The sequence below is a fragment of the Berghia stephanieae genome, chromosome 5 (assembly GCF_034508935.2).
Source record: "Berghia stephanieae isolate SIO BIC M18660-M18661 chromosome 5, UCSD_Bste_1.3, whole genome shotgun sequence".
NCBI lineage: Eukaryota > Metazoa > Mollusca > Gastropoda > Nudibranchia > Aeolidiidae > Berghia > Berghia stephanieae.
The window spans coordinates 38,170,433-38,190,476 of NC_088364.1; the positions used below are offsets into that span (position 1 = coordinate 38,170,433).

A 20,044-nucleotide genomic window follows, 5' to 3' on the forward strand; every position below is an offset into this window, starting at 1 on the left:
CATGTCACCTCATTTTCCTCCTGTGCTCTTGGTGTGTTTTTTTTGGATAAGGGAGGGCATAATGGAGGACTTTATATCTATTATTTTTATTTCGATGTATTTTAATAGAGCTTCATAATTGTTGATCGGGTCTTTTATAATTTTTTTCATCGGTCCATCTGGGAATTTTGTTAAGATCCGTTTGCAGTAGCGGAGAAATTCAATGCTAAACGGCTGTCCATGATCGGGTCTTTGGATTTGGAATGTGTTGTTTTTGATGAAAACACTGTGTAGTGTTGAAAATAATTTTATCCATTTTGATGGGTTGGATGACAAAAAGTTGGTTTAATTTTAATGGGTTGTGTAGATATAGTATGTCTGAACATACCTTCTTGTTGTATTGTATAAACTTATTCCAAGAAGAATTACTTGTCGGTTCATGCTGATACTGGAGCCAATTAGAAATGTCAAACAAATCACAATCACTATTTCCGCCATTCACAACACGTTTTACAACATTGTAACTATTCTGTCCGACGTCTAGTCGAATTTTACCACTTCTGATACACTCTTTGGCAAGAAATCTGATCCTTGTCACAAGTCCTCTTCTCCTTCTAGACATTGTCTGTGTTTACGAGGACAGCTACCACGGATGATGGATACAAGAGACGGTAGATCAAGAGACTACGAGAGACCCACCCGACTGACCTGTCCGCCATCTTGAACACTTACATACATACATACATACATACATACGTACATACGTACATATATTATACATACATACATATATACATACATACCTATATACATACATAAATATACGTATATAAATACATATATTATAGATACATATATACATATATATATATATATTTATGAGTGTTGGTGGGTACTTGTAGGTACGAAAGTGCTCGATAATGGTGGTTAGAGCTAATATATATATAATAATAATAATAATAATAATAATAATATAATAATAATAAATAATAAATAATAATAATAATAATAATAATAATAATAATAATAATAATAATAATAATAATAATAATAATAATAATAATAATAATAATAATAATAATAATAATATGAATAATAATAATAACAATATTAATAATAATAATGAAAATACTACTGCTACTACTACTACTACTACTACTACTACTACTACTACTACTACTACTACTACTACTACTACTACTACTACTACTACTAACTACTAATACTACTACTACTACTACTACTACTACTACTACTACTACTACTAATAATAATAATAATAATAATAATAATAATAATAATAATAATAATAATAATAGTAACAATATTAATAATAATAATGAAAATACTACTGCTACTACTACTATAACTACTACTACTACTACTACTACTACTACTACTACTACTTACTACTACTACTAACTACTACTACTACTAACTACTACTACTACTACTACTACTACTAAATAATAATAATAATAATAATAATAATATAATAATAATAATAATAATAATAATAATATTAATAATAATTGTAAAAAAAACCCTCTGTGTATCGTGAATCAAAACATTTAAGTGTGTAGTGTCACCCTTTTAGCTTTTAACACATGGCAAGTCAATGACCAGTTGTTATCATGCGATCAATCTCAATTTATTGAATTGGGGTGACATCTCTGTATTCGATACGTACTCTTGCCTCTGATTATACTATGACCAGACGCTGATGCTCAGTCGGTAATCAAAATGCCGCCCCCTCAGGCAAGCTTTCGCTCAGTCGACTCGTAGCCGTACTTTTCAACAAAATATGCATAGCGATAACACTTCAAGAAACAATGCAACTTGGGACAATAACAAAGCTCCAGGTTTGAAAGTTTTTGCCAAGATGACGGTCATTTAAATCGATCGACATAATTTGAAGGACGATTTTTCTGGTTAAATTTTCAAATACGAGTTTTTCCAGAGTAAGGCAGTTAACTGGTTAAATAATGTCCACGTCATTTCCGTTCAATATTTTTTTTTGGTATAAGTCGCGGGGGGAACAAGTTAACAGGGGAGATTATAATATATTATATAATAATTATATCCGATAAATCATCCCAATCATCGGATAACCGTTGAGGTGTAATAGTTGCAATTCTGACGGTAATCGGGAGGTCTGCCGTTTGAGCCTCAATTGAAGAAGGCTGATGTTTAGGATCTCTTTTGTTTGATACTGTATCATAAATTAATCGGATTGTTATCAGCAAGATAAAAGAAGCAACACGGTATCAGGCAAAAAAACTTCCGACATCAATAAGGATTAACAAGGGAAGTAACCGTGCAATAATATGTTACTATGTTAAAAAAATTTTTTATTCTCTATTGTCTTCTGGCACTTTTCTACTCACTTCATATCTTGTTGTTACCAACATAAGTGCCTGCTCCACTCACTTTTCTGAATTAAAAATTCACCCCATACACCGGAGCATACTCAATGTCTCAATCGTTTCTATGTTATATGTTTGTGTTGAGAATATTGGCTATTAAGCTTAACTGCTGGTCAAAATTACTTCGCGATGGTGGTGAACGAATCCGCGGTCTCAAGAAGTGGGTGAGAGAGGGATCTAGAAATGACTTTGGGTTTGAAACGAATATTTTTGTGTTCGTGGATAGCTCACACGGTAGAGCCACGCTCTCACCTGCCAGGCGGAGTTGTCGTACCAATAAGGTCGCAGGTTCAAACCCCACCACCGCCGCGAAAAAATTTTTTATTCTCTATTGTCTTCTGGCACTTTTCTACTCACTTCATATCTAATAATATGTTACACCATGTACCGTTTTAATGAGTAGTTGCCCTTGATATAGTTACGTCTGAAAAGTGTTGACATGTAGTAGTAGTTGCGTAGGGCTACACCTCCAAATTTATTTCGTCAACCCAGCTTCTAAAGTTTTCCTCCGCCCTTAGGACGGTTTCGTAGCCACCTTCAAGTCTAGTGACTGGGCAGTGGAGGACGATGTGATCGCTGGTCTCTGGGGCTGCCTGACATTTCTGGCAGGTATCACTGTTTCGAAGTTTCCATCTGCACATATTTGATGCAGTTCTGCCATGTCCAGTTAAGAGGCGATTTGAGGAAGTCCAGTATTTCCTGGCATTATTGAATGCAGGCACTCTTTTGGTTGGATCTTTAATGATGTTTCCTCCTCTTGGTGTTTTCCTGTTCCACATTTCTCTCCAGTTTTCCTCCACACTGTAGTCTGCCATTTTAAAAGTGATGACCTCCAACCAAATGAAAATGAAAAGTGTTGACATTACAATGAGCTAAGAGAGAAGGTTTTATAGTCCGTTCCACAACCCGTGGATATCTTCACAACCTTTTGATGGATTTTAATGATAATTGGCTCGAACACTAGAATTGTTAGTGACGTTAAGCCGATTGTTTTGTGCATTGGTTACAGTGCCGTACTTTGGGATTTTTCTTCTTTTCGGTATATATAAAATGAAGGGTTTGGGACGAATAAACATTTCGATGATTTACAATACAATATTAAACACAATGAATTGGATTCAATAGTCTGACGTGACGTCGCCCAGCAACGGGGGCCATCGTGGTTCTAAACAAAGAAAATCGGTACTTTTTATTCTTTATGCCGGCTAGAACTTTTCATATGTCTTGTGATCAGAATGTGAAAAGTCAAAACATGATCAGATTTGTAATATTTTTAGTTTCCTCTGGATACGCTTTTATGCTCGTCGGAGAAATATTTCATAAGGGCGTCCGCCATTGTTCCGATAGTTTAGAGCCAGTTACTAAGTTACCATGCGTCATTACGAGGGAAGTGATGTTACGACTGTTGAAGCGTTTGACAAAATCAATTGTTACAATTTAATAGTTGAAATCAGGAGGCGTAACTGCATGTTGTTTATTTCAACATTTATAAAAATTGATTAAAAAATATGGATTAAACATGCACATTTCGTCACAAAGAGGAAAATTTACAAGGATTTTAATTTATCCAGAGAGGCGAAGCGCGAGATTCTTTTTCATTGCATACGGCAGATAGCAATATGGCCCACAACCAGGAACTCAGAGGGGAGAAGTCAAATTAATATTTTCTTGATGTCATCTATTATGCATCTCTTGTATTTGAAAACGGTGGTTCCTTTGGAAGGTTATACTGTACAGAACTTACATGAAGTTTAGATTCAGTGATATTTCACATTAATACTTTCAATGCGGTCCCGCCTCACTTCCAGCGAATATAATTAAAGAATGGTGAATACGTAACGTACTCGATGGGTGACCAGTAGTGACTAGTGACCAGTGGGATTTCGTGACATGTCTTGTCCAACCATTATGAGTTGTCTTGCTCAACATTGGTGGGTGTTATGTCTTTGTGAAAGGCAATTTCTCGTCCTATCGGAGATGGGCGTAATAATTCGAGGATCCCCCTTTTATAGTAGGCATTTTCTTATTGATGAGTAAATTATACGTTATATTTTTTAATTTCCATTTTGTTGAATGTCAATTTCATTTTGTAAAACTTGCATAGTTAGTATGTGCGACTGTTGTGTGTGCGTGTCTGTTTGGCTCGGTACGAGTGTATTTATGGTTTGATAAGTATATTGTAAAGCGCTTTGAGGCTTCGGCGTTTAGCGCTATAAAAGAACACTTTATTATTATTATTATTATTATTATTATTATTTTTATTTTTTTTTAATTTTTTTTTTTAACATCGATGTCTTTGTCCGAAAAAATATATAAGCACCTAACGGGCTGCTTGTGTCTTCCAATATATTATATGGCCGTGTCCACCAGGGAAGAGATAAAGTATAAACGCTGTGAAGTACTAGATAAATGCTATCTATTATTAAACTATTTCAAACAACCCAAAATTATTTGCTAAGCTTTGCCATTGAATGCACTTTGTTATGATTATGTTTCCCACGGGAGAGAGAATCAACACACCGTTACTGTAAACATTTTAAAGTTTGAGTCATATTTTATTACAATGATGAAAAGATCAAAGGAATTTGGTATTGTGAGAAATCTGTTTGGTCAATCGCTATCGGTCTGTTCAAAATTCCTAATGTCACTTAAAATAGATAAGCCAGAATGCAAAAAATCACGGCACCACATTTCCTAATTTTCGAGGAATTTGCAATATTCCGTGCGCACAGGACGTTGTCATTAAATACTATCTATAAAATAAATAAAAAAGAGCAGCTGTATCTAGTAATAGTGAATGTGTGTCTTCGCACTCACCTTTAGTTTATTTACAAATACGGGTGCAGTTGAGATTTTGTTTCAAACGCTCTGTCTACCAAGTTACTTCTTTTCAATTTAGTCTCCTTCATCAACATTTTCCCGACGATTCAATCATTTTGAAGCCTTTCTAGGCATGTAAATGATTGTGCCAGAATTTCTTTAATCTGATACTATGCTTCTTTAGGCCATTAGACTTGAGCGATGTCCAGAGGTTTCCTTTAATAAAAAACAAGTCGATTCAAGCGGGAATTCAAAGAATGTGAAGCATTCAGCCTTTTATCATATTATGTTATCAGTAAACAAAAGGAAAATCAATACAATGTAAACATTATTCAATTTATGTTAGCTTTACACACAAAGCATGCTTTGTGATCTAAACAATATGGGGACTTTATTGCCGGTGACAATGTTTTAAACATAAAGCGTAATATGCTGTTTCTTTCTAGCTTCACCAAGACTTGTTCACTTCTTGAAACAGTATATAATCTTAAACCATTAAGAGCTCAAGTTGTTATTTTCAACCAATAGAAGTCGTTAAAAAGCCCATAACAACTGGATTTTTTAAATGGTGAAACTACTTATGCTGTTGAAAACCAGTCAACTTCATCGTATGCAATTGTAGGCTATTGTATGAACTAGATTTCAAATAATTGCACTCACTATAAGTTTGTCTTATGATATATCTTGGGTTCACCACAATTACTTATACGCGTTTAGAAGTGAACAACGAAATCTCATCTGGTTTCATTTGGATTTTTTTCTGGAATATTTAGCCAAAATGAAACACTAACCCGGCTCTAAAATATAATATAAAATCGAATATAAAATCGTTTTTACAGTGGAAACTCACCGCAATGAAAATCAAAGTTTCGTTGATACCTGAAACCATTTCAGTCACTTTGAAAAAAAATATGAGTGGTTTGTGGCTTTGTATTATGATTGTGTTTGCATTCCCAAAACCACTTGAGTCGAATGTTGAAAACGTGATATTCAAGTCAATTCCGATATGCGGCACTACTCAAGATTTGATTGTCAACAATTGCACAGAACCCAAAACGAAAATGAGTCGTTTGAGATGTGCTGCAGAATGCAGCAGGAACTCAACATGTCTTGGAAGTTTTTTGGACAACGCAACAACCTGTCATTTTTTCAAGATTTGCGAATATGCATGGGATAACATGGATTGCGGCATTGGCGACAACGCATCAAACGCCATTAATGTTTCGAGAAAGAAGTGCTACAATAAAGGGAGTTTCACACGTCGAAGAAATGTTGTGTGTCGTTGTAAAGGAGGAATGATAGGACAGTTTTGTACGATAAGGGCAAGAAGCTGTGAAGAACTCGTAGGGTACGGTTATGACTTGGATACGTCCTATGAAGTGAAGCTAATTATATTCGGTAAGACAGATGTAGTGCGTTGTAAAAATAAACGCGATGCTTCCATAATATGGATATTTTCCAACACAGGTAAGCGCAACAACTCGAGAGCTTGGAAACATTACAAAAGGGGATACTCTGTGGCAAAGGACGATTTCTGGCTCGGTTTGGAAAATATGCATAAGGTGACAAATACAAACAGAACTGCAATGGTTCAGTGGATTTTCTATTGGCGAAAGACGAATCCCAAGACTGGAAATCGTTACAAAACGTCTGATGTGATTTCCTATAATGGATTTCGGGTCCGAAATGAATCTTACAGGTACTCATACACATACACAGAGGTGGAGTTTAAAAATGATCCTTCTTTTGGTGGCGTTGAAAGTCCCATGGGAGATTGTCTGGAGGACACCAAGAACGTGCCATTTTCAACCTGGGACAATGACAACGATGAGGAACCTGACCTCAACCTTGCTGAGATCTTCAATGCTGGCTGGTGGTTTAAATCTCTCAATACATCAATGACGTGTAATCCTCTGGGGATGCTTTTAAAACATTTCCCCACACAGCCAAGACACGAAGCACTTGCAATTAAAAATCTTGACATGATAAATTCAACCTATGGCCACACTTTCAGGAGAATTGAAGGAAGATTGATAATTTTAAAACCATGAGTTAACTCTTTGACTGACATGAACTAAGCAAACCAATTTTTGTGTGATTATTACCTCCCCCCCCCCCTCCCATGACTTTAATTAATTGGTCGATATAACTTTAAAGAATTGCATAGCACATTGATTTTATCGATATTCCAGCTGACATAAATACCTATAAACATAAATGAAAAAACTATTTATTATTCGAAGAAACAATAAAAAGAAGAGAAAAACAGAACAGCTTTAGTATCCAAACCTGGTATCCACATTCCTCTTTTCACATACAGAACATGTCTCTTATAATCCATGGTTCAAGCATTATTATCCGATTAACCAATCAGAATATTTCTTTCTATTTGGCACATTCCTTCCCTTTGACTATTTATTTCCAACCTGTTTGTAAAAACTTTGTTTTCTTCAAAATTCTGAGATTTCTCCATCCATTTAACTAAACCGGTCACTAATGTCACCATCACACAAAGAGTTACCTCCCTTCTAGACCTAGTGTTAGAGGTTTCATATAGTGCAATATCAACTAAATGTGCTCAAAGCGCTTTACAAAGGGTCCATGACCAACAGCCACACATAACATGTAGAACGAAACATGGCGCTTGTAAGGCGATATTACAATTTTTCCGACAGAGACAACTCCTGTTGAAGGCCAGGTACTCATTTAACACCTGAGAGCGGTGAGAGAATGTGAGTAAAGAGTCCCTTCCAAGGACTCAACTATGCGCCGAGCAAGGCTCGAACCGAGGACCATCCGATCCGAAAGCAAGTGGCATACCACAAGATCACATAGCCGCACAGCCTTCTATTAAAATATACTTTGTAAGCCTTGAACAATAAAAAGTACTGTGATTCAACATGTAAAATTATATCTATGTTTAAAAGATAACAATCTTTACATTTGCCTATTTTGTCAATTTGATAGCATTCTCTAAATTATTAATTAATCTTAAATTTAAATTTTAAACCTAAAATTACAAAATTTTCTGTCATTGTCTTTATACATAAAATATATATAAATTTATATTATAAGAAAAGATGAAGTAGAAAATAGCTTCGACGTTCTCTTGTATGAACGTATATAAACAGCATGTCTGTGTCAACGCCTCTCACTCGTGACAGCATTGTAGAAACTGTGTCTACTGTAGACAGACTTTGTTACCGGACCTATATTGATCGTTGATGGCTCAAAAGGTTAGTCTCGATCTATGTTAATTTTAACAATGAAGTATGTAGGATCATAAGTATAACAGATGACTGCCTGTTCGTTACAGCCTTTATTTCTCCGCAAATATGGCGGGTTCTCCACTAGTAATAACAAATAAAAGCAAACACCGAAACGAGTGATTTCAACCGTTTGCAATTTTATGGCTGTTAAATCAGACATTTGCAAAGAAACATGCACCGTATAGATAGTATGAAGTTGACGTCACTCTAGTCTTTGTTTTTGTTTTTTGCCATCCGCGTTTATGAGTATTTCTCACTTAACTGTATTAACCAGACTATAAACGTTCAAGATGACAAATTAAAAAGTTTTGTGTGTTGGTCCGTTTTATTTCCGTGGGTCCGTTTTTAATTTTACTATCTATCGGTAGTATGCGCTTGGCAATGAAGCTCACAACATTGTCATCCGGAAGTATAACGGACCAACACACAAAACTATGTGTAACCTTGAACGTTTATAGTCTGGTTAATTACTCATAAACGCGGATGACAAAAAGCAATAACAAAGACCCGAGTGACGTCAACTTCATACTATCTATACAAGGAACGCAATTGATGTCACTCAGCTCTTTTTATTGTTTTTGGACAGCCGGTTTTGTGACTAGTTCTCGCTAAATTAAATCAATCAGACTATAAATATTCAAGATTACACATAGTTTTGTGTGTTGCTACATCATATCCTGCAGGCGGGTGTTATGAGTATTTTACACAAATGCATAGCATCAAACATCAGTGACCGTAAATAATACTCATGTTCAATATTTCATTTTTAGATGTATATTATCATAGTAATCAGAATTCTTTCATGAAACGAGAGAGAGAAAAAAAAACCCAGTAGACCAAAAAAAAAAAAAAAAATTAATAAAAGGAAGATGAAACGAGAAAAAAAACCCCCCGAAAATAATACCTACGTGTATTTCATTAGATTCGAGATGGGGGTGGGGCGGGGGGGGGGGGGGATTTCGGGGGTCTGCTTCAGGGTCTGAGTTTAAAAAAAAAAAAACGAAGGGAAGAGAACATTAAAGGCGTCGGGGGGGGGGGGGGGGCTCCCCCCCTCCACCTGTTTTGAATAAAACAAACCTGTGATTCATTCTTTTGATAATAATTGGTTAAAAGCTAGCAGTTTTGTTGTCTCTATTCAGGGTTATTAAAAAAAAAAAGAAGGGGGGGGGGGGGGGAAGAGGTCGGAGGTCTACTAGAGATTCACCCAAGAGTGCAATATTTTACGGTTGGTGGAAGGATTATAAAGGGTATATATATATATATATATATATATATATATATATATATATATATATATATATATATATATAATATATATATATATACAGTAAATAAAACACAATGTAATAGACAGGATAAACTTAACCTTGCTTGAGGTTGTTGTTGTAGATCAATTACATGTTTTATTGGTATACCTGTCACACATATAAATCGATATGGAATTTTATATTGAAAAGTATCGATACTTGCGTTTCTATCATTGGTCAAAATAAATGACAACTTTTGATTTATTTATATTGATGGTAATTGATGAAACTTTTTAGAACAGCAGCGACAAAGTTCCAACGGCCAGTGGTCAACTGGTTCATCGTCCCAGTGGATAAGTCTTCTGATTTCGGACCTCGACGACGTGGGTTCGAGCCCCTCTTGTGCCAATGGGCATGATCTATATTAACTTTCCATGTGCTCGAGGTCATTGGTCACATTGCAAAATGTGCTCAAAGTGATCTACTTAGTGAAAAGTGTTCACAGCTTTTTAAATATCTAACATCACGATTGGTCATTTGATTCAGCTTGACACATGGGTATGTTTATAACATTTGTAAACAAAGCAGCGTGTTTACATTTGTAAAGAAATATCCAATCGTTGGACAGCAACAAATCATGTGATTGATGACCTGGCTGGACGAAAACATGAATATAGATCGCTCCCATTATTATTTCATTTGACTTCTATGTCATATTTATAATAACATTATGCTCTTTAATTTTAGATTCAAAAAGATCAGCATATATATAACATTCATGATAATGACTGAAATATGCATATACCTTAATTGTAATGTATTAATAGAATATATTTAACAAAACAAGTATTGCTGAGTTGAAATATATAGTTATTTATTTCTTTTCCCATCCTTCTTACTAGTCCCCTCCAATAATCCTCTCTTTAGGTGCTGTGATACTACGGAAGTCCTTCCAGTTAATATAATTTTGTTCGCTGAAGTTGAGTCTAAACTTGTCTAAATTGGTCCCGTTCCTTTTTGTATGTCTTAAATGACAACAAACAGAAGAAACATGTTATCTCATCTTTCATCTCTTATCATATTTAAGGCTGAATATAAAACATATCCAGTAAATGCCTAATACAATAGCTTATTATAATGTCAAATAACACGTTATGCATCATTTACAGACATGCTTTACACACCTTTGAATTGGAAATATTTATCAATATGTCTATGTAAAATGGATAATTATTGTTATCGTCTACTGGAGGTGTTAAAATTATTCATAATTTAATAAATGATATGTTCACAAACTCATAGCATAAATAATAATAATAATAATTATAAAAAAATAACTAATAATAATAATAATAATATAATAATAATAATAATAATATAATAATATAAATAATATATAATAAATGATGATATGATGATGATGATGATGATGATGATGATGATGATGATGATGATGATATGATATATAATAATAATAATAATAATAATAATAATAATAATAATAATAATAATAATAATAATAATATAATAATAATAATAATAATAATAATAATAATAATAATAATAATAATAATAATAATAATAATAATAATAATAATAATAATAATAATAATAATAATAATAATAATAATAATAATAAAAATGAATAATAACAATACTAATAATGATAGAAATAATAAAGTTATGAAGGTGTCACATGCAATAAGTGTTCATAATAAGTGTTTTGCCAGTCGAATCAGCCGGCCATCTTGTTGTGAATATTTGATCCGGGAATCACCTTGTCACATTCTGTCCCGCTGATGGATTAAAAAACCTTTTTGCAATGTGAGCAATGTTTGGGCTCTGGAGAGCTGGTTATTTCGTCATGTACTTCAGATGACTACGATCTCTGTCCATTTTTCATGAAATCTCTATTTTAAAAGTCTATGATGTCCGCTCATTGTTTCATACAATCTGTATTTTAAAAGTCTATGATCTCTGCCTTTTGTTTCATGTAATCTGTATTTTTAAAGTCTATGATCTCTACCCATTGTATCATATAATCTGTATTTTAAAAGTCTATGATCTCTGCCTTTTGTTTCATGTAATCTGTATTTTAAAAATTTTATGACCTCTGCCCATTGTTTCAAAATTTAGTCTATGTTTCAAAAGCTTACCATCCCATTTAGATTTGATGTGCCACATCGATGAATGAGGAAGAAAAGTGTTGATGTAAAAAATAATCTGGTTCCAATCTCATTGGAAATGTAAAACCACTCTTCTGGATGTCTGGATAATGTGTCATTGATCTTCTGGCTTCAGAGTGATGACATCTTATTTTCTAGTCTAAATGTATGCAGGTCATCGATAAAGATCATCCATCCTCGCTCTTTTATGTCCTGTAATCCTAAGAATCTGCCTATACATCCTGCTACTAAAATAGTTATGCCACCTTATGATTCAATAATATGTAACCTATTCATCATTAGTCCTCCGAAAGACTGATTACATACACACATCCAATGAGATTGGAACTGGAAGAGTAGAAGATGTGACGTCACGACTTCTCTGCTCTATTCCGGGATAGTGAGCGACAATACTCATGTTGTTCAAAGAACAGCAGGGCTAAGTTTTCTAAACATGTAATCGTAGTGACTCTTTGGTTACAATATGGATATTTACGTCTCAATTTTAGAAACTGCATTGCAAATTGCCATCTACACGCTTTGTGATGTTGCGTGGTATTTGTTGCCATCCGGCCTGTAGGTTCCTGGTTTGGGTTCCGCGCCGTACTCAGGTTTAAAATGAGTGCCTCGTCGGAAAAGTGTTGTCTTCATCGAAACAAAATTGTAATGACGTTTGTCTTGTCCGCCTTGTTACGTGTTGCTGATCTCTTGGGACCCCTTATAAAGCGCTTTGAGCATTAGTTCCTGGACATTGCGATATAGATAGAACAAAGTTGACGTCACTCAAGTATTTGTTATTGTTTTTAGCCAGCCATTTTTTGTGCTATAGTAATCAGACTATAAACGTTCAAGGGTACTCATATTTTTGTCTGCTGGTACGTTATTCACGGCTGGCGGATGTTATGAGTTTTTATTTTTTGGCAAAACATCAATAAAAAAAAGCTCATTTTTTACGAATCAGAGGAGCGGGGGGGGGGGGGGGGGGGGGGGGGGAGTAAATTTATATGTTGAATGATGTAAGTAATTTTATACCGCCAGAGAGGTGATTTTTTAAACTTATAAACGTTAAACTTGCGCATTATTAAAGCGAAGTATCCATTAAACGTACCCAAAGCGCTTTACAAGTGGTTCTTATCCAATAGCAACAGTTAACATCTAAAAAACACTGATCGATTATATAGCCTAATATCCACTAAACGGGGTCCCTAGCCTACACCAACACTTGACATGTAAGACGAGACATGATTATTTCATTTTTTGTCGACATAGACAACGCTATTAATGGCCAGGTACTTGTTTTATACCTGAATACGGTAAGATAGTATGAGAAAGAGCCTTTTCCAAGGACTCAACATACGCCACTCAGAGCGGGACAAGAAACCAGGACCTTCCATGGGGAGTGCCATACCACTGGACCACATAGCCGCACATGTTAAAAACCAATTAAACACACCTCTTGAATAAATATTTCTCTTCACAGAAACATAAATTGACCTTGATCGTACTTAATGGTCACGTGACCTCTTGTTGCTATGCGTGGCAAGCTATTGACCCGGCTGTCTGTTTTTCTATAAGCTCATAGTACGAGTCACGGGTTATGTAATCAATATACAGCGCACATAACATTGAAAAATGCGCCAGTTATCTTATAATTTGTCAAAACTATTCTAGTCGAATAAACATTTAAATCGTTCTATTTCTGACTTGATAATATTAGAAATATTGTATTCTGTTTGTGTTTTTTTTTCTTGTCCCCGTCACCGATCGATAACCATGAACAAACGCTCGATTATAGGACAGAAAAGAATGAATAATTTTGAATAACCAGCATATTATTTTTTTTTTCAAAATGAATTAAGTAGATAAATGGATGTGTCATTGAGTTATTTATTTCTTGAATTCGCATCTCCTGTGATTATTTAACAGATGCGTTTGAGTACAATAAATGGCGAAAGACCCAGAACGCATCTGTTGCATAAGTTAAAGATGATTATACACATGCTCTTTTTTTAAACTCCGCTCTTTTTTAAAAACATTAATTCACGTTCGAGAATACGAAATTGTAATGGACATAGAAATATGAAAAATAAATAAAAAATCAACAAAAGTATTAAGAATATACCCAAGCAACAAATCAGTGGAAGGATAGTAAGCTTACTTTGTATACATAATATGCGTCGTCATTCATGTGGAAGGCGTGCCGAATGGGTAAAACGTCTGTCTCAGAAGGCTTGAAATTGGTGCTGTGGATTAGATTCCCGTCTGTGCCATTTGCTTTAGTTACTTTTTCTTTCCTGTCCTTCTACAGAATGTTGCAAATGATAAATGTCCCAAATGTCCCAACAGTGTATCCTCGTAATTTTCAAAATTATATGCGCTGTATTTTGATTAAGTAATCCGCGACTCGTAATATGAGATTATAGTAAATAATCCCACTCAGTGAGGTAAAAAAAGGACGTTTAGTTGTATGCTACAGGAAATGTTACAGTCTGTACATAGGGCTAAATTCCGGGAATATTCCGACTGATTCATGCTTAGTAACGCACGAAAGGTGAATTATTCAATGGTATTTATAAATATCTTCTCAAAACTGCATGAATGTTGGGATGAGTCGGACCCAGGTAAATGTTACTCATAATTTTGAGCTCCTGTTGCTGTTACGATTGTTTTCGAGCGGAGAACCTGTGAGCATTATACTTAACCGCATATCATCAATAAAGTGTGAAACTTTTATGACTGACCTTTTCAATTTTATCTGTAGGATACTTTCATCCTCTTGTGTGTGCCCTACGACAACTTAATACTTACGTTCAATCACGCTCTGATGACTTCCATATTTCTCCTTTTTCTTGCCCCCTCCCCCTCCCCTTCTACCTATTCAGTTCCCTTTGTCTGCCTTTAAATCAATCAACCATTACCATTATATAGATTGACTTTTGTCGTTTCGGTTAGCTTGCCTTATTTATAACTGTAATAGTGTGTTGTGTACTTTAAGACTGTGATGAGGTAGTTTCAGGTGTCATTTTCGGTTATCCTACCTTATTTATAACTGTAATAGTGTGTTGTGTACTTTAAGACTGTGATGAGATAGTTTCGGCGGTCATGACGTGTCTGTCTCTGGGAGTAAAATTTTTTTCAATAGGATGGGGATACAATTGTAACTTATATTCACATGATGATGGCTTGTTTGCTTTTATGAATTTTTCAGTGCTGGAGACAATTTCGGGTCATTTTATAAACAGGTAATCATTTATATCTTCACCTTTAGAGCCATTAGACCCACGGAGCCGGAGTTTATCCCGGTTTTTATAGCGTGAAACGGACAATAGCAATTGCTTGCTTTCTTTTGGATAGCACTTTACACATATTACATCACTCGACTCAGGAATGAATAGGTACCTGGCTATAGGAAGTGACGGATATTGTGAGAGTGTTAGTTGCAAAAAAAGGGACGCCTAACCTGCGGAATGGAATGCAAATATAATGGTTCTATATGCCCTAATTGGGAAATAAATGAAACATTGTGAAGCGCATTGAACATGGCAAATCAGCGCTATATAAATGTTCAAATTTATTTATTCATTCTAGATTTCTCGTGAACAAATTTAGTTCACCAACCCTTCACAAATTTCGTTCAAACCCATCTCCGCATTCCGGTTATCTGTGGGGTCGGACCAAATGCTGCCAAACTAACTATCAAGTCTAAATTATGAAATATTATCTGAGGCTGTGCAAAAAGGTCGTTTCTGTGACGTTCACCACAAAAATACTCCAATATCTGGGAAAAAATAGCAAAACTACGTTTTCATCATTTTCACTCTATCGATTTAATAATGAAAAATAAACCAAAAAAACTGGCAATCTAGCTACAATAGAAGAGCAAAGATAGTTTCTCAAATGTTAAAAAAGCGAGGACAGAGTATCAACTTTGCACACACTTTGCCAACACTTAAAAAACATTTAACTACATTAATCCTCATGCTTGATCGTCACTGTTTGGTTACTTTTCGATTATTTAATACAGGAAAACTGATGAAAGAGAATTAATCTTTTTCCTTTATTTTGTTCAAATGTCTTAGTTTTTGGAGTAGTTTTGTCTGACGAAGGTCACTAAAACGACGTTTCGACATAGACCTATCTTTTAAGTAATCCGCCGAATTGAGAAGACTTGATAAACATACCTAATAGTAATAATAGGGATCAGAAGTGTGATGTCAAAAAATTGGTTTCAATCTTATTGGAAGTGTAAAACCACTCTTCAGGAGGACTGAATACATACCATGTGTAAATGATCTTCTAGTTTCAGAGTGATGGCATCTTATTTTCTAGTCTAAATATATGCTGGACGTCAATGAAGATCATCCATCCTTGCTCTTTTAAATATACTCCTGATCATAATCCTAACAATCTGCCTATACGTCCTGCTACTTAAATAGTTATGTCAGTTTATGATTCAGTATGTAACCTGTTCATTATTTATTGTCCTCCCAAGTACTGGTTACATGCACACTTTTAATGATTTTTGAACCGGAAAAGTAGAGGATCTGACTTCACGACTTTTCTTCCCTATGTCTAAAACGATATAAGACTTCAATATCATAATCATTGCCTTTTTACCCGTTAAATAAAAGTTTCAGAATCTGTTTGACCCCGACCATATCAAACCAAAACAACCGGAAACAATTCGTTAAGGTTTGAAATTGATATATTGGTGAAAGCTTGAAGTTGTCACGTCAATGAAATTATCACAGCCTGTTATGCCAAACTTCTTAAAAACAAACACGTATTTAAAATTCTGGGCAGAAAACTCGTCGATCAAATTGTATCGTTCGTTTAAAATAGGAATAGGACATTTAACTCTTTGACAAATAAGGAAATCTATAATATATTATATTCTCCTCAATAAAGAATAGAAAAAGATATGAAAAGTGTGTATGAGTGCCAGCCAAAGCAAGAAAGAAAAATACAAGTTTTGCTCTTGATTTTCTTTTCTTGCTTTGTCTAGCACTGTTTCACACACACTTTTTTTCAGATCTTTATCTGACACCAGTGCCTGTTCCCTAATTTGTCAAAAGAATAGAAATCTAACTCAAGTTTCATAATATTATATTTGATTCATTAATCAGTATCTAGTTCACCCCGACAAAATACAGATTTGAGGTTATTGGTAACATACCATAACACCCCCCCCCCCCCCTCCAAAATAAAATGAGCTTACATATAGGGCAATATCCACAAAACGTGCTCAAAGCGCTTTACAAGAGGTCCTGGCCAACAGCAACAGTTAAAATTTAGGACGTGACATGACGCCTGTTAGGCGCTATTACAATTTTTGCGGACAGAGACAACGCTGTTAACGACCAGGTACTCATTTTACACCTGAGTACCGTGAGAGAATGTGAGTAAAGAGCCTTTTCCAAGGACTCCGTTATGCGCCGAGCGACGCTCGAACTTGGGACCTTCCGATCCGAAAGCGAGTGTCATACCACAAGACCACATCGCTGCAAAAATAAATAAAGGTTAAATAAACAACGACTTAAAACTTGCACCAAAACAAACTTTTTGCGTCTCCGGCAATTAAGCCATCGAAACTTCCACAAAATTATAGTAAGAATTTGTTGCCGAATTGGAAATCTTGGATTCATTTACCATACAATAAGTACAAATGTATTCATTTTCTTTTCATCCAGGCTCAACATTGCTATAACCTAAGATGGGGATACTTCTCTTCAGGCATAGAGATAAACTTTCTCAACTATCTCGACACTTCCATGTACGAAAACAATGCGTTGCAGTCTTAATTTCGGTGGGGATATATTTATTTGTCTTTTCGTCGATAATGTCAAGTCACTTCAAGTCAACCGTGACAAGCGTGCTCTATGACCGACCCGGTAAACTTTTATTGCCATTTGGCGCTTGGAGTGAAAAAAACAACGAGAAAGAATTCAAAATATATGATCCAAGTGGAAGCCACTCTGAATTGAAAAACTTTAGATACCGATTCGATTTCTTTTATAACAAATTTCCGACTGGTATAGGAAAGGAAAATCTTTTCAATAGAGAAAAATATCTGATATATCGATGTGACGATAAGACTATGAGTCACTGTGGTGGGATCACTGATCGTTTTAAGGGGATAATGGCTGCGTATATCATGGCCAACTTGACAGGCAGGACATTTAAAGTCGAGATATCATCACACAACTGTAATACTGCAGACTTCTTCGTTCCAAACAGGGTCAACTGGACTCTCCATACACCTTTTCATAAAACTGTGAGGAGTAATTCTGATGTGATAATCTCTGACAAGATCAACGACAATAGATTTTACATTTCTTTGAAAACTAAAGACTTTGGAACTCTTTGGCCAAAGAAGGCTAAATATGTCTATTTTAAAGGCAATTTAGACTACATGGATGGTTTTAAAGCTTCAGAAAAACATAGGTATTCCTTGTCGTGGATGCAACACTTAACTCGAGACCAAATTAATAGCGCTGTCTTCCGGCGCCTTATAAAACTTTCACCCCGTCTGCAATCAGAAATGGAGGATTTCATGAAACGTGCCCTGCCCAATCCTGAGGATAAACTGGTGTGCGCCCATGTCCGAATGGGTCGAAATCCATCAATTCCAAAAGATTTTGTGGTCAGGAACCGACCGTACATCCTTCCCAGAGTTTGGGATTTTCTAACCCTCTGGGCAGCGAAACCAAATCACAGAATTTTCTTTACTTCCGATTCGGATGAGGTTATTCAGTGGGCCAAAACAAATGTGTCGGAAGACATTCTTCTAATTAAAGGAAATATTCACCATATTGAAAGGACCGAAGGTGTACCCGATAAATATATCTGCAAAGCACAAGAGAAAGCAGTGTTAGAACAGTTTATACTTATGCACTGCGATGTATTAATGATCAGTAAGAGTGGATTTAGCAGACTGGCAGCGTATGTTCGTGGTAGTAATAATGATTTGCACTGTCTGGTAGGAGCCGATGTTGTTCCGTGTAGATTGGAGTCTTTGAACGAACTCTATTCTGAAATTGGATGATGTTGTCTACGTGTATAGTTAAATAATTCGTGTTATTTTATGTTTGTATTGGTTCAGTTCGGCAATGAATTGTCAGGATTTGATAGGATGCGTGCTTATCCGAACTGTCGAAGAATAAAACGGCAAAACATCCAATACTCTGAACATTTGTACAACACACACACACACACACACACACATATATATATATATATATATATATATATATATATATATATATATATATATATATAGCAGAGTAGTAAACAGCCAATGTTTTCAATCGATACGTTTAAATGTAACATGGATTGAATATATCAAACCATCAATTCGCTCCACAATACTTCATTTATTCCTTCTTGAGGCCATAAGCAACAACACGTTTATCATATTCACTGCTAATCGTTTGCATGGTGTCTATTTTGTATTAGCACTCTTACAATATCTGTCACTACCTTTATCTGGGTACTTATTCACACCCGAGTGGAATGGACCATGGAACAAGTTGAAAAGTCAAGTTTATTCTTTACGTATTTCTAACATTCATTCAACACACATTTTAATGAATCCCATATTATTCAGACACCGGCTATTACTCTGTTTATCCATTCACAAACTAAGACATTCAGCCATTCACGTAAATGCCGATACATCATTCCGTCTTCTCATCCAATATCCATCCGTCCGTCTCCAACATCACTTTATACATCCGTCTACTAATTTATCTATCTGTTTATCCATCTAGACATTATTCTGTGAATACCCACCCACCCGTTTACACAGCCACCATCCAACCATCTATATAATTACCCACTTATTCATCCTTCTATCTAAAAACTCATCCAACATTGCGTCATTATTTGAGATTTCCATTACAACAATGAATTTGGTTATCAGACCTGAAAATAAGTACACGTCGCTTGGCACGGTTAGTTTCTTAGTTACTTATTTCTAAAAATGTTTAAAGATTCATATCAAAAATTAAATATCACTACAATAATATAAAAGGTTGAATTATAAATGGTTAAATGACCCGTTCGTTATAAGTGGCGGGTAGAATATCAATTCTTGTAATAATAACAACAATGATGAATTACAAAAACTCATTTCGAAC

At 35.1% G+C, this 20,044-nt stretch overlaps 1 protein-coding gene across 1 annotated transcript; it reads left to right on the forward strand.

Moving 5' to 3' along the window:
• Positions 1 to 14,883: 14,883 nt before the first annotated feature.
• LOC144974135 (uncharacterized) lies at positions 14,884 to 19,116 on the forward strand. The gene is made up of 2 exons (XM_078917036.1): positions 14,884 to 15,148; positions 17,597 to 19,116. Exon 2 carries the CDS (start codon positions 17,620 to 17,622, stop codon positions 18,949 to 18,951), a length of 1,332 nt encoding a protein of 443 aa, XP_078773162.1. The 5' UTR covers positions 14,884 to 15,148; positions 17,597 to 17,619; the 3' UTR covers positions 18,952 to 19,116.
• Positions 19,117 to 20,044: the final 928 nt, after the last annotated feature.